Source organism: Phocoena phocoena, chromosome 6, assembly GCF_963924675.1.
Source record: "Phocoena phocoena chromosome 6, mPhoPho1.1, whole genome shotgun sequence".
NCBI classification, from domain to species: domain Eukaryota; kingdom Metazoa; phylum Chordata; class Mammalia; order Artiodactyla; family Phocoenidae; genus Phocoena; species Phocoena phocoena.
The window spans coordinates 112431143-112443416 of record NC_089224.1 but is presented as its reverse complement, the minus strand read 5'-3'; the positions used below and the strand labels follow the sequence as shown (position 1 = coordinate 112443416).

General features: G+C 61.0%; 1 protein-coding gene across 2 annotated transcripts in view; it reads left to right on the top strand.

Annotated features, from left to right (window-relative positions):
* Positions 1–11990, top strand: part of COL5A1 (collagen type V alpha 1 chain) — a 161424-nt gene extending 149434 nt beyond the window's left edge. Inside the window, exons 64-66 of one of the 2 annotated variants that reach the window (XM_065879585.1) lie at positions 762–830; positions 4376–4609; positions 11514–11990. In XM_065879585.1, coding sequence (XP_065735657.1) covers positions 762–830; positions 4376–4609; positions 11514–11660 — 450 coding nt within the window. In that variant the 3' untranslated portion in view covers positions 11661–11990. Of the gene's footprint in view, positions 1–761; positions 831–891; positions 961–4375; positions 4610–11513 lie in introns of both variants that reach the window. The other variant, XM_065879586.1, reaches the window with a different exon arrangement.
* The last annotated feature ends 284 nt before the right edge of the window (positions 11991–12274 follow it).

The window sequence follows — 12274 nt, the reverse complement described above, 5'->3', positions numbered from 1 at the left end:
GGAGTGGGGAACGGGACCTGGCGCCCAGGCAGAGCACTGGAGGGACAGCTGGGAACAGGCTGGACCTGTGGGCACTCTCCCCAGAGAGAAAACCCCACCACACACCCGGCACACACGCTACACACGCACCGTTGTCCACCAGGCTCACACACACCACGCGCGCGCGCCTCACGCCCAGCCGGACCGCAGTAGGGTCTCCTGCCCGCTCTGTCCGCAGGGAGAGGCCTTGGAGATGGAGCCACGCCCCCAGATCAGGGGATCGAATCAGGGAATGCCCGCCTGTCTGCTCTCAGCCTATCAGTAGTAGATGGTCTTATTATCATTACTGTCGTCATCTGGGCGAGATGAGTGAGGATCCGCCCGTTCACCCCTTCATTAGTTCACTCCACGAGCAGTTTTCTGCAGTCACGAGGTGCCAGGCTCTGTCCTAGGTGCTGGGTACGCAGAACGGGTCAGATGCAGGCGCTTGTGACCCTGCACGTGAAGCAGGTGCTCGCGCCGGGAAGGCACCAGGGCTCCCCCGTCCCCATCGCGGTCAGGGGTCCACGCTGGAGCGAGTGCCCAGCTCTGGGGGAGTTAGGTGCACCTAAGGGATCTTCTCCCAGGAGGCCATCTTGCATCTCCGTGAGGGCAGGACGCAGGCCCACTTGGGCGGGGAGAAGGCGTGTTTGCAGGACGTGGGAGCATTTCTCGTGAAGGCAGAAGTAACACTGTCGTTCTCTCTGTTTCTCTCCCTCCCCACCTCCCGCCTCGATGTTTAGGCCAGAATCACTTCTTGGCCCAAAGAAAACCCGGGTTCCTGGTTCAGTGAATTCAAGCGTGGCAAACTGGTAAGACGGCCTCCGACTTGTGTGCAGTGTCGGTTAAACCCACCCGTTTCGTATCTTGCAGAGTAAAATGGCCCGCTGGCCCAAAGAGCAGCCCTCCACCTGGTACAGTCAGTACAAGCGAGGGTCCCTGGTAAGTGGCCACGGGGCTGTCTGCTTGCGGCACGGCCTGGCTCGGCTCTGCATGGGACTAATCGCCCCCAGCGCCGCACCTGCTCTCGCCCTTTGGCCAAACTGCTCCACGGCCACGACCGCCAGACGCAGGCCGGCCCCTCCTGCCACGCTGACGAGGGTTCACTGTAGCCGGGAGCAGCTGGATGGTTGTCTCTTCAGGTGGAGGACACGAAGCTGGCATTCAGAGCCCCCGCTGGGTGCCGCCAGGAATTGAGACCAGAGACACCAGGAGTGGAGGGTTTATTTTGCTAAGTCCTAGCGGGCAGCTTGGAGGAAGTGGGTCCTGGACCATTACACCATCCAGTTCTTTCCAGGATCCGTCCTACTTGTGCCCTGCCCCTGCTGTGGCTGGGGGGCCGAGGGGCCATTCGGTTGCCGACGGGACCCTGGGCTTCTCCGCTGCATTGCCCACGACCATGCTGGTCCCTGTGTTAACTTCTGGGGAGCCAGTCTTAAGTAGGCCATCCCGGAGGTGAAAGGCAACTGGCATCCCTCTAAAGATCTGGATGTGATGCTTTTCTAGCCGGTATAGAGGCCGAGGCCATTCGGACCCGATCATACAGGGCCAGCGACTGCTGCCACGCGGCAGGGTGTTTTCCCCGAGCATCTCGGGAGTTTTGATTTGGGCCCGTTTCCGGAATCAAGTGCAGAGTTCTGTGCTCCCTTCCCGGCAAGTTCAAGGACTAGGTTCCAGATGTGGCCGTGTTTTCAGGTGCCACGAGAGCCCCCTTTGCTTCCTGCGTTCACTCTTCGGCTAGTGTCCCACCTGGGCCATCCTTGAAGGACGTCCTTCTCACTCAGAAGCCAGCTCTCGGGTCCACGACTTGCGGGCCCGACCCTCTGCCCTCAGTTGGCTCCCCGGGGGGTCCCAGGGCCACGTTCCCCCAGGACTCAGAGTAGGGCCTTCCAGTGGCCTCTGCCCACTGCACTTGGGGACCCCCTGTTCCCAGGCCCGGAGGTACTCCGTGCTCAATTAATATCTCACGGCCCGTATCCTTGATTCCCAGTCACTGCGGCTCTTTCCAGACACTGAAGGTTTGCGCTCACCTTGCCATGTCTGGGGACTTCCTCTCGTCTCTGTGTGGGGACCTCCAGCACCCTCCCCCCCTTTTTCTCCTGCTGTTTCTCCTGTCCTTCACCTCCTCGGTGCTGTCCTCGGGAAGGAGCCACTGGCAGGCAGAAGGACCTGAAGTGGACGCCCACTCGGGGAGGCAGTGCCCGGGGCCCTTGAGCTGGGTGGATAGAGGTGGGGGGGGGGTCAGGAGGAGCCGGGGCCGTGGTCCTTTGCAGCCGTGCTGGTGGCCTTCTCCAGACAGGACCCCGCACACCCACCCCGTTGCTCTGTGGAAGCAGGTAGAGAACACCCACTTCAGCCGCCAGCCCAGAGCCTGTCTGCTGCTTGGGTCCTGTTTCGCAGACAGTTGACCGAGGATGGAGGTGAAGGGACGGTCTAGGGGAAACATCACCTCGTCTTTGGCATTCTCCTGCGGCATCATTTCTAGCGGCCTATGACCATCAGAGTGGACAGGGCGTAAATACAGGTCCCTCCCTGAAGGGAAGAGGTGCTTTTCTGGGCCGGCTGCCCTGGGCGCCCCACGTGAAGATGATACTGCAGAGCTGCTTCCCTCCGGGAGGGCGGGGCTCATGACGGGGCTCTGGGACTCCATCGTGGGGCGGGGCTTGGCCGTGCCTGTCGTCCTCCACCTGCCCGGCACTGGGGGCTTCAGGTCCTTCTGCGTCCAGCACTGCCCACCTCTCTCTGCGCATGCGTCCTTCCTACAGTCAGTCGCCTTCCGTCCAGGAGGAACAGCCAATGGCCCAGACTGCGGTTGGTATTCACTCTCCCTCCTCAAGGTCCGGCTGGAAGTCGGTGTCTGGTGGCTGTGTGGGGAGCTGGCCAGCAGCTCTGCGCTACCCCCCGCTCCGGCGGCAAGGGCAGGATCCCAGGCCTGGCTCACCACCTTCAGCTCCAACTATATAGACATCTCTATACATACGTGCACAATATCGGCTTAAATTCTCCCTCGTGTGTTCAGGACGGCTCTCTTAGGGTAGGCTGGGGGCTAGGGTCCGAGACAGAGCAGGGAGGAGAAACGCGGGTCTCAGATCCTGACGTCCGTCTGCGCATCGTCTGACGGGGAGACGTGATGGGCCAAGCCTGCTCTCCTGGGTGTGTGAGGAGAGCCTGGCCTTCAGGGAGAGGAGAGACCCGCCTCGTCCCAGGGGCTAAGGACTGTCCCCGCCCCTGCTGTATCTAGCAGCTCAGAAAGCTGCAGTTTAGAAGACGCAGGAACTGATCTGTCTCTCGGGACGCCTGGCACTGGCCCGCGCCCGGCTCAGCTCTCAGCCCCGCGTGCATCCGACCTGCGATGCTGAGAAGCCACTGGAGAACCGACACTGTCTCCCGGTGCTGCCCTGGGTTTGCTGGCAGAGAGCGGGGCTTTCAGCGAGGCTCCTGCCGCCGGAGCGCCCCGGGCTGCCCGCTCAGTGTGGGCTGACCACCCCAGGCCACGGCACGGCCCACTCTGCTTTCCACTGGATTCCATGCCCGGGCAGGGGCAAGAAGGGCCTCTCCCCTGTGCCTCCACGATGGTGCCTGGTCCCTCCAGGCTTCTGGCTCTTGGCCGTATGTCCTGTGACCCTCTCACAGGCCAGCCTTCCTGTCTGCTGGCCAAGACCCCATGCCTCAGGCCCCTTCCTCCCCGAAGCCACCTGCCCTTCCTGTCTCCAATTCTCATGGCCCCAGCCAGGTCCTTGTACGTCACAGAGGTCAGCCAGTGGTTTCCATGTATTCGCATGATCTAACGAGCACCATTTTTTCTCCGGCATCGGGGCACAGTGACAGGGATGTACATGCCAAGCTCATGCCCTCGGGGTACTCACGGTCCAGGGAGGGCTGCAGACCGGGCCCCAGGTGCCTCTGACACAGGCGTCCAGTGCTGGTGTGGAGGGCCTGACAGCCAGTAGGAAGGGTGGACACTGAACCGGGCCAAGGTGGGTGAGGGCACCTAACCCTGGCAGGCTTCCTGGAGGCAGAGACACATGAGCTGAACCCTGGAGGCTGAGTAGGGACCAAGCAGGTAAAGTAGAGTGGGCGGGTTATCTAGGTCCCTGAAAGGAATGAGGCATGGTTCACAGTGTTCCAGGGAACCCCCCAGAGAGCCCAGTGCATGCTGGCCTGGGGCCTGGGGCCCGGGGCCCGGGGCCCAGGGCCCGGGCTTGCAGCAGGTTTCCATGTGGGGCTCTTGGCGTGGCCCACGCTCCAGAGGAGACAGCGAGTGGCTGAAGCTCTGGAAGCTCCGGCCGTGTGGACGAGGGGCTCTGTGCAGCCTGTGTCCCCTCCCTTCTGAGCGCCCCTTCTTGTGCCCCTGCAGCTCTCCTATGTGGACACTGAAGGCAACCCCGTGGGCGTGGTCCAGATGACCTTCCTGCGGCTGCTCAGCGCCTCCGCCCACCAAAACATCACCTATAACTGCTACCAGTCGGTCGCCTGGCAGGACGCCGCCACAGGCAGCTACGACAAGGCCATGCGCTTCCTGGGCTCCAACGATGAGGAGATGTCCTACGATAACAGCCCCTACATTCGCGCCCTGGTGGACGGCTGTGCTGTGAGTGTCGCCCTCAGCCCTGCCTGGGGGTGGGGATGGGGGACGGCGTCCATCAGTGCCTCACGCAGTTCATTCGGTCACCACGAACTTCCTGGGCACCTACCGTGTGCCGGGCCCTGTGCGCAGCGAGGGCCCAGGCACAGCGCCACTGACCGTGGCTGGCAGACGTGGAATCCCTAGGCCAGCGGTGGGGACCTTCCCGCGGAGCTGGGGTCGGGAAGGCCACGCTGAGACCTGATGGCAAAGGCCGACCGGGGTCCCTGATCCCGTGCCTGCTGTGACATGGAGCGTTCTTGGTCCAATTCGGAAGTTGAGACGCCTCCAGTTTTTGGGGAATGTCCGGAGCTGAGTCTGAGTTTGCTCCTGGGAGTGTGGCCGTGCTGGGAGGTGTCCTGCAGACTCAGAGGGCGGTGACAGTGTCAGCCCTTGTGACACCCCCAGCCCTCGCTGGGTCACCTCCCTGGACCCTGTGCCACCCTCTGGGAAGGACGTTCTGCTCAGGCCCAAGAAGCCAGTCGGGCCTGGGGTTGCTTCACTCTTTGGCCCCCGGCCCCTGCGCTTGCCAGGGTCAGCCCCTCGACTGTGCCTCCCAGGGCTGCGTCTGCCCTGGGCAGCCCGGGTCTGAGCTGCGTCCTCCTGTCCTGGGCCGTGCACGGGGCCCAGTCCTGGTGAAACCCTCGGACATGTCCGTCCTATGGCCTTTCCAGGGCTAGAGGTGGGGGTGTCAGCAGGAAGCACCGCCTCTGCAGGTCTTAGTGTCACATCTGACATCAGACCCCCGGCCTCTCACCACCTGCTCCCCAGAGACCCTGCCCGAGGCCCCCCACCCAGCCTGGCTCCCTTGGGGGACAGGGCTAGTGGGGGATCCACCCCACTTAGTGTCCAGGGCCAGTTTCGCGGTGCCGGCGCCTGTAGACACCCTCCTCTGGAAGGCACTGAGCCTCTGGTCTCGAGGTCGGGAAAGCTCTTCGCTAATTCCCAGGCCCCAGTTCCGGTCAGGGCCCTTCCCGTGGATTTCCACATTGAGGGAACCATGTGCAGTCCCTTCTGGTTCTTCCTGGTTCCAGAAGGTTTCACCACTTGGCTCCAACACCCTTGCTGTACAGAGTGGCCAGGACATGTATCAGAGCTGGTCACAGGTGTCCCGGGCACTGAGCTGTCTCTGCGTGCTTGTGAGCAGCCAGTGCTCCTGCCTGTGCGTCCATCTTCCCCACTGGGCATTCCTGTCCTGCGCTTTCGGGGCGTGTGTGTGGGATCTGAGGGTTCTCCCTAAGGCCTGCTGAGGTGGTCTGGCTACTTGGCCAAGCCAGAGTGTCTGGATGGCCCTGCAAGGCAGGAAAGTGGGAGGGCAGCGCTGACCCACTGGGTTGCTAGTAGCCGCTGAGGGCAGGACTCAGGTGGATCCAAGTTCACGTCCTGCCTGCTCCCTGGCTGCCCCGCTGCAACTGGGATGGACCCTTCAGCTGTGGGAAGCTCCAGTCCTTCTCCCTACAAAAGGATCCAGTTATAACCCCCAAGGGATTCCTTGGGGCTAGAGGTGAGTGCAGGGCAGGCATGCGGCCAGGGTGCCCGGAAGGGTGGCCTCCCCGGGTTGCTGGGCCTCCCCTCCACGCTGCCCTGGCCCCTGGGACTGGTGACGGTCAGTCCTTCAGACCTGCCCATGGAATGCGCAGAACTGGTCCCTATTTAAGGTCAGATAGGGATGCAGTTCCCTGTGGAAAGGGATCCAGAAGCATCCGGAAGCCTCAGCCATCCAGCATTTGTTCACGTTCCCGACGCAAACCCCAAGCTGCTCCCAGAAGGTCGTGAGGCACTAGATAAAATCCTCCCTCATGTCTGTCTTCTACAAACGGAAGTAATGATAGCACCACGTCACAGGGCCGTTCCAGGGGCACGTGCTTAAACGATCTCAGAGCCGTGCTCAGCTGCCACGAGCCCCAGAAGAATCCCTGTTCCTGTGATTGTTTTAGGCAACGCGGGCTCACAGGCACAAGGCAGTCAAGGTGGAGACGTGAGGAGAAACAGGGACTCTCGTAGAGCAGAGGCAGAGCCTGCGACGGGGCTTGGAGCTCCTTGGCTTCCACGGCAGAAAGGGAGACACTCTGGGTGACCCCATACGTGTCGTCTGGTAAAGGGTGCAGACTGGTTTTCTGGAAGAGAGACCGTTCCCTGGAAGGGATGCTGGGAAAATGTATCTTGTGAAGAACCGACTGGGGTGAAAAGGCAGATGCCCCTGGCCCCCTAATGCAGTTCAGAAGCCTCCTGCACTCTTGAGAGCTTCCTGGGAAGATTCAAGTGCCCCCATGCCTCTTCCTCTTGAAGCTCCCTGCCCAGAAGTTTCCAGTACTGCTGTCGAACTCAGAACTTGACCTCCCGGCTCTGCAGGCTCCCAGTACAGGGCAGGCTCGGACCTTCCTTAATCCTACAATCCAAAGTCCTCCCTCTGGCCCAACGTCTCCTGATGACGTGGGTGTGCTGTCAGCATCTGGGGCAGCTGCCCATTGCTTGGGCCTTTCAGGACATCACCAGCATCCGTGCACCCAGGGCATGAGGAGCACTCCCCACTCCTGGGTGAGAACCGCTCATCAGGGTCTTTATTTTGTGAGTGATCTGCCAAGACCCTCAGGGTATGGCAGAGCTGAGTCTCCTAATTCCCACTCCAGCATCCTTCCCACCGCAGTCCCTTCCTGGCATAGCTGCACCTTGAATGCCTCCATCAACAGGGAGCTCACTACCTCCTGAGTCAGCCCAGGCCACGGTTCTGAAGTCTCAGTGTTAGGAAGCTCTTCTGAGAAATGAGCCGGAACCCATTTGCCCATTATTTCCACCTGTCATTCCTGTTCTGCTCCCTTAAGGCATGCAGAGAAAAGCTGGTTCTAGACCAGAGTTTCTCAGCCTTTGGGGCCAGATGATTCTTTGCTGTGTGTGTGTGTGGCAGGGGAGTAGAAGGGTCCTGTGCACTGTAGGATGTTGAGTAGGATTCCTGGACTTGACCAGCTGGATCCTCTACCCGCTCAGCTGTGACAACCAGAAGTTCCTCCACACATGGCCACATGCGCCCCAGGGAACAAAATTGCCATTCTGAAGGAAGGACAGTCAAAGATTTGGGGATCGCTCAGAAGGCTGGAAGGACCAGTCTCCTTCGCCTCCACCCAAAGAAGTCAGCCCTGCTGCCCAGGAGCTCCGCAGCTGAGATCCACGGGACTCCCGACCGTGAGCTTCTCCTTGAGAAAATCAGCAACACCGATCCAATTTTCTGCCCCGACGCCAGGAATCCTGGCAGTCATTTCTGAGCTCTGTAGTGGTCCTCTGGGCATCGCCAATGCAGAGGCAAAACTTAGCATCATGGGAATATCTAGATTTGGCCCTTGACATTTTTACTTCTGGAAAAGATGCTGCCTTTGAGGAGGTGGAGAGATCATGACCTAAACAGAATAATCCTGATGATGGAGGACATGGGTCCATGTTCCTTCAGGCAGGGGAGGGCATTCCAGGGAGGGTTGGGCCCAGCAGAGCATGGAGGTGGGGCATAGTGGCGCTTCTGAAGGACGGCCTGGAACGGTCAGCGCTCTGTTCACCCCACCCAACTCCGCTGCCCACCAGAAGTTCAGCCACAGTTTGAAAAGTCACGTCCCTCCCAGGTAATCCTGCAGGAGGCCTGAAGGAATGCGTGCTAGCTGCCTCCCCCGGGGCGGGAGGGCCTGCTTGATTCACATGGTGATAAGGGCCAGGGCTTCCCTGGTGGCGCAGTCGTTAAGAATCCGCCTGCCAATACAGGGGACACGGGTTTGAGCCCTGGTCCGGGAAGATCCCACATGCCGCGGAGCAACTAAGCCTGTGTGCCACAACTACTGAGCCTGCGCTCTAGAGCCCGCATGCCACAACTACTGAGCCCGCGTGCCACAACTACTGAAGCCCACGTGCCTACAGCCCGTGCTCCGCAACAAGAGAAGCCACCGCAATGAGAAGCCCGTGCACCGCAATGAAGAATAGCCCCCGCTCGCTGCAACTAGAGAAAGCCTGGGCACAGCGACGAAGACCCAACGCAGCCAAAAATAAATAAATAAATCTATTTAAAAAAATAAGGGCCAAAGACACTGGGATTCGGACGCTGGCACGGTGCGGCCCTGTAGCCTGATGGGTGGGCCACTGAGCAGGGCCAGCCCTGTGGAGGAGCACAGATGACCGGGCAGGAGGCCCAAGGAGCCACGCCACATAAAGCCCCTTGTTTGTGCAGCTCTGCGCACCCCTGGGGGCCATTGCCAGCCCATAATGGTTATTTATGCCTCAGGAACAACGGGGTAATGGAGCAGTGTGCACACGGCGGCCTACAGCTTACAGATGCCCCCTCTAAGCGCTCTGATCATCGGAGCTCTGGGGCCCCATCAATCCGAGAGAAATCACCCTGCCAACAGCACGTGCCGCCGTCCCTCGTGGGCAGAAGAGACGGGCGCTGGCCCTGCCAAGGGCTGTTTGCCCCACTCCCTGTGGGGAAGGAGAGGGCTGGGCTGCCCAGCTCACTGGTGCACGAGGCTCAGGCCGCCTGTGGCCGAGGCCGCACAGCTCCCCGTGACAGCAGCGGCCCAGGGGAGGCCAGCCCAGACGTCTCACTGGAGTCCCTGCTGGGTGGTTGTCGGACCAGTGAGCGGGGAGAGCTGGGGCAGGCAGGGTGGACTCTGGCCCCTCCTCGCTGGACTGGCCGAGGGAGGGCGAGGGCTCAGCTTCCTCCCAGGGCTCCATCCTGCAGGGGCGTGGCTGGGCATCCTCTCTGGGGACCCTGTGTCGGAAGCTCGTAGCATCTGTGCCCTTGAGCTCCTGGCCACCGGAGCAGGTCCTTCAGGCAGTGTCGCTCAGGGGATGGCCGTGACCCACGTGTGTCAGAATTGCCCGCGATGCATCTAAACCAGGCAGACGCTGCATCCACCCTAGGCCTCCTGAATCCCATCTCTGGGAGGGACCAGAGCCGGCAGTGCTAACGAGCTCCCGAGGGGGCGCACGTTGGCTCGTAAGCGCGAGTCCTGGCTTTAAAGTACTTCCAGCCTGGCCTGCTGCGGGTAGGAGTGAGCGCTCTCCTTAAGGCAGGGCTGTGGGGAGGACAAGTTCGCGGGGTCAGGGAGGCCCTTCAGGAGGCGACATCTAGAAGCTCACAGAGCAGGTCTCTCCCAGGCTCGGTGCCTTCGTGGAGGCCTGGCCAGGAGCCCTGCCCCCATGAGGCTCCCTTCCATCCTCTCCACCTCCTGGAGCTCCAGTGGAGAAAAATGAGCCGCAGAGAGCATATTAGTTATCCATGGCTTGTAACAAATTACCTCCCAAAGGTAGCACCTAAAGCAACAAATATTTGTCATTTGACTCAGTTTCCGAGGGCCAGGACTCTGGGGGCAGCGTAGCTGGATGGCTGTGGCCCAGCAGCTCTCCCGGTCTGCTTGAGCTGCCGTCACAAATCACAGCAGACCAGGGACTTATCGAGAACAAGCAGTTGTTTCTCACGGTTCTGGAGGCTGAAGGGCTCTGGTGAGGGCCCTCCCCCGGGGTTACAGACAGCCGCCTTCACGTGGGGTTAAGAGCTAGCTTTCCGGCTGTTTCTTAAAGGGGCGCGAATCCCATTCACGAGGCTCCACTCTGACCTAATTGGGTCCCAATGGCTCCGCCTCCCAACTCGGTCACCGTAAGCTAAGCCTCCCCCCACCCCCCGGATCTGGGGGCCACACACAGTCTGTCCCTAATGGTGCCGCGGGGTTGCTGAGCTGCTGTCACATGAAGGTGCCCTCGTGAGGGGCTGTTCCTCACCAAGTGGGCTCCCCCTGGGGAGGGATCCGTGGGGGATATGGGGGCTGGGGCCGTCGTGGAAGCTGCCGCCCAGAGAGTGAAGGCCGCCTCATAGCAGCTGGACTTACTGAGCGCCTCTCCAGGGTCATGCAGGGCTCCAGGGGCTTTATGTGGTCACACCAGGTGATGGTCACGGCCTCCCCCAGAGGGATGGACCCACGCTGTCCCACGGGAGGGGAATAAGGCCCCGGGAGGCACTGCCTTCTCCCTCAGCTGGACGTGCCTCACTGGGGAAAAGACAGGAGGGAGGGCCTCCCCGGGGCCAGATCCAGCTAAGGATGTGCCTGGTCCAGTGCAAGGTCCCAGACAGGTGGGCGGACCGTGTCTACGAGGATCCGGGACCCTCGTCTTGGGGGGATTGATGGGGGACGGGGTCAGTGCATCCCTGACAAGTGTCCTGATGCTCAGGGTTGGGCGTAGGTGCTGTCTGACCAGGGTGGACCTGCACCTTCACCCCCTGTATTCTGGGAGATGTGGAGGGCGGGAGAGGGGTGACACCACTCCTGGAGCAGTTCTGTCCCTTTCCTGGGGCTCACTCTGCTAATCGGAAACGTGGGGCTCACGTCCCCCAGGGCGGTGCTGAGCGTGAACTCAGACGCTCACAGGGATGGAACAGGTGGTCGGAACAAGGGAGGGCCTGATTCATCCCAGCAGATGCTCCTCCCCCAAGCTCGCCCGGTCCCTCCATGCCTCAGTTTACCCGGTACTCCTCTGAGGGCGGGTGAGGTTCCCTGTCCTCGAACTTGTGAACGCAGATCCCTCTCACTTCCGAGCGTGGTCCAGCCCGCTGACGGCCCCAGGGAGGGCCTGCGATCAGCTGTCGCGGTCTTGGGATTCTCAGACTTCTTCATCTTCGGACAAGGAGTCCCTGGTGTGGATGTGCCACCTGGTGGGGAGGGGACCCTTGCACGGCCTCCTCACGCGCGCTCCTGTGCCCCTCCCCGACGGGGGGGTGAGGCGGACGTCTTGGGGTGCGCTGCCTGCTGTGGGTGGGTTTTCGGAGCCGTGGCGGGCGTGGATGGCTGGTTCATCTCGGAGCCCCCGCTGACCCGCATCCCCCTTCCCCCCCCTTCCCCAGACGAAGAAAGGGTATCAGAAGACCGTTCTGGAAATCGACACCCCCAAGGTGGAGCAAGTACCCATTGTGGACATCATGTTCAACGACTTCGGTGAAGCGTCACAGAAATTCGGATTTGAAGTGGGGCCGGCTTGCTTCCTGGGCTAGGAGCCGCGCGAGCCTGGCCCCAAGAGCAACCTCGTGACCTCAGCGCACCGCCCGTGGGTGTCCTGGACGGTGAAGGCCCCTCGTCCCTCCCCACCACGCCGGGCCCACTCCACACCCAGAGAGAGCAAAGGGAAAGAGCCGGAGTCCCGGCCCCGGAGACGAATCACATGACCTAGATGCCCCGCAGCTGCTGCTTCCTCCAGCTCCGTTCCGTCTACACCACACTCCCCAGGGAAGGGGACGGGGCCCACGCGTCTCGCCCCCGAGCCCGTGGATCTCGTTCACTGAGGGTCCACGGGGGCCCGGGTGTGGCTGCAGTATTTGGAGATCATGTTTTGTTCTTTGGAAAAAATTCAACTTGAAGATGTGTACTTCCCCCGACCTTCGAAAATTGTTCCGAGGCAAGCCTTGAAAAGGTCACCTCACCCTCCAGAGCCTCTGTTTTTAACAAGATCCATTCACAGGCCAAATGTCATCCTGCGTGTGCCTTTCCGATGGATTAAAGGTGCTTTTGTTTTTGTGAGTTTTAAGTAAATATTTGTATTGTATTGTCGTAACTGTACAGCGTCCCTGACTTTCAATCATGCCTGTAAACCCCGCTTGGGTCCCACTGG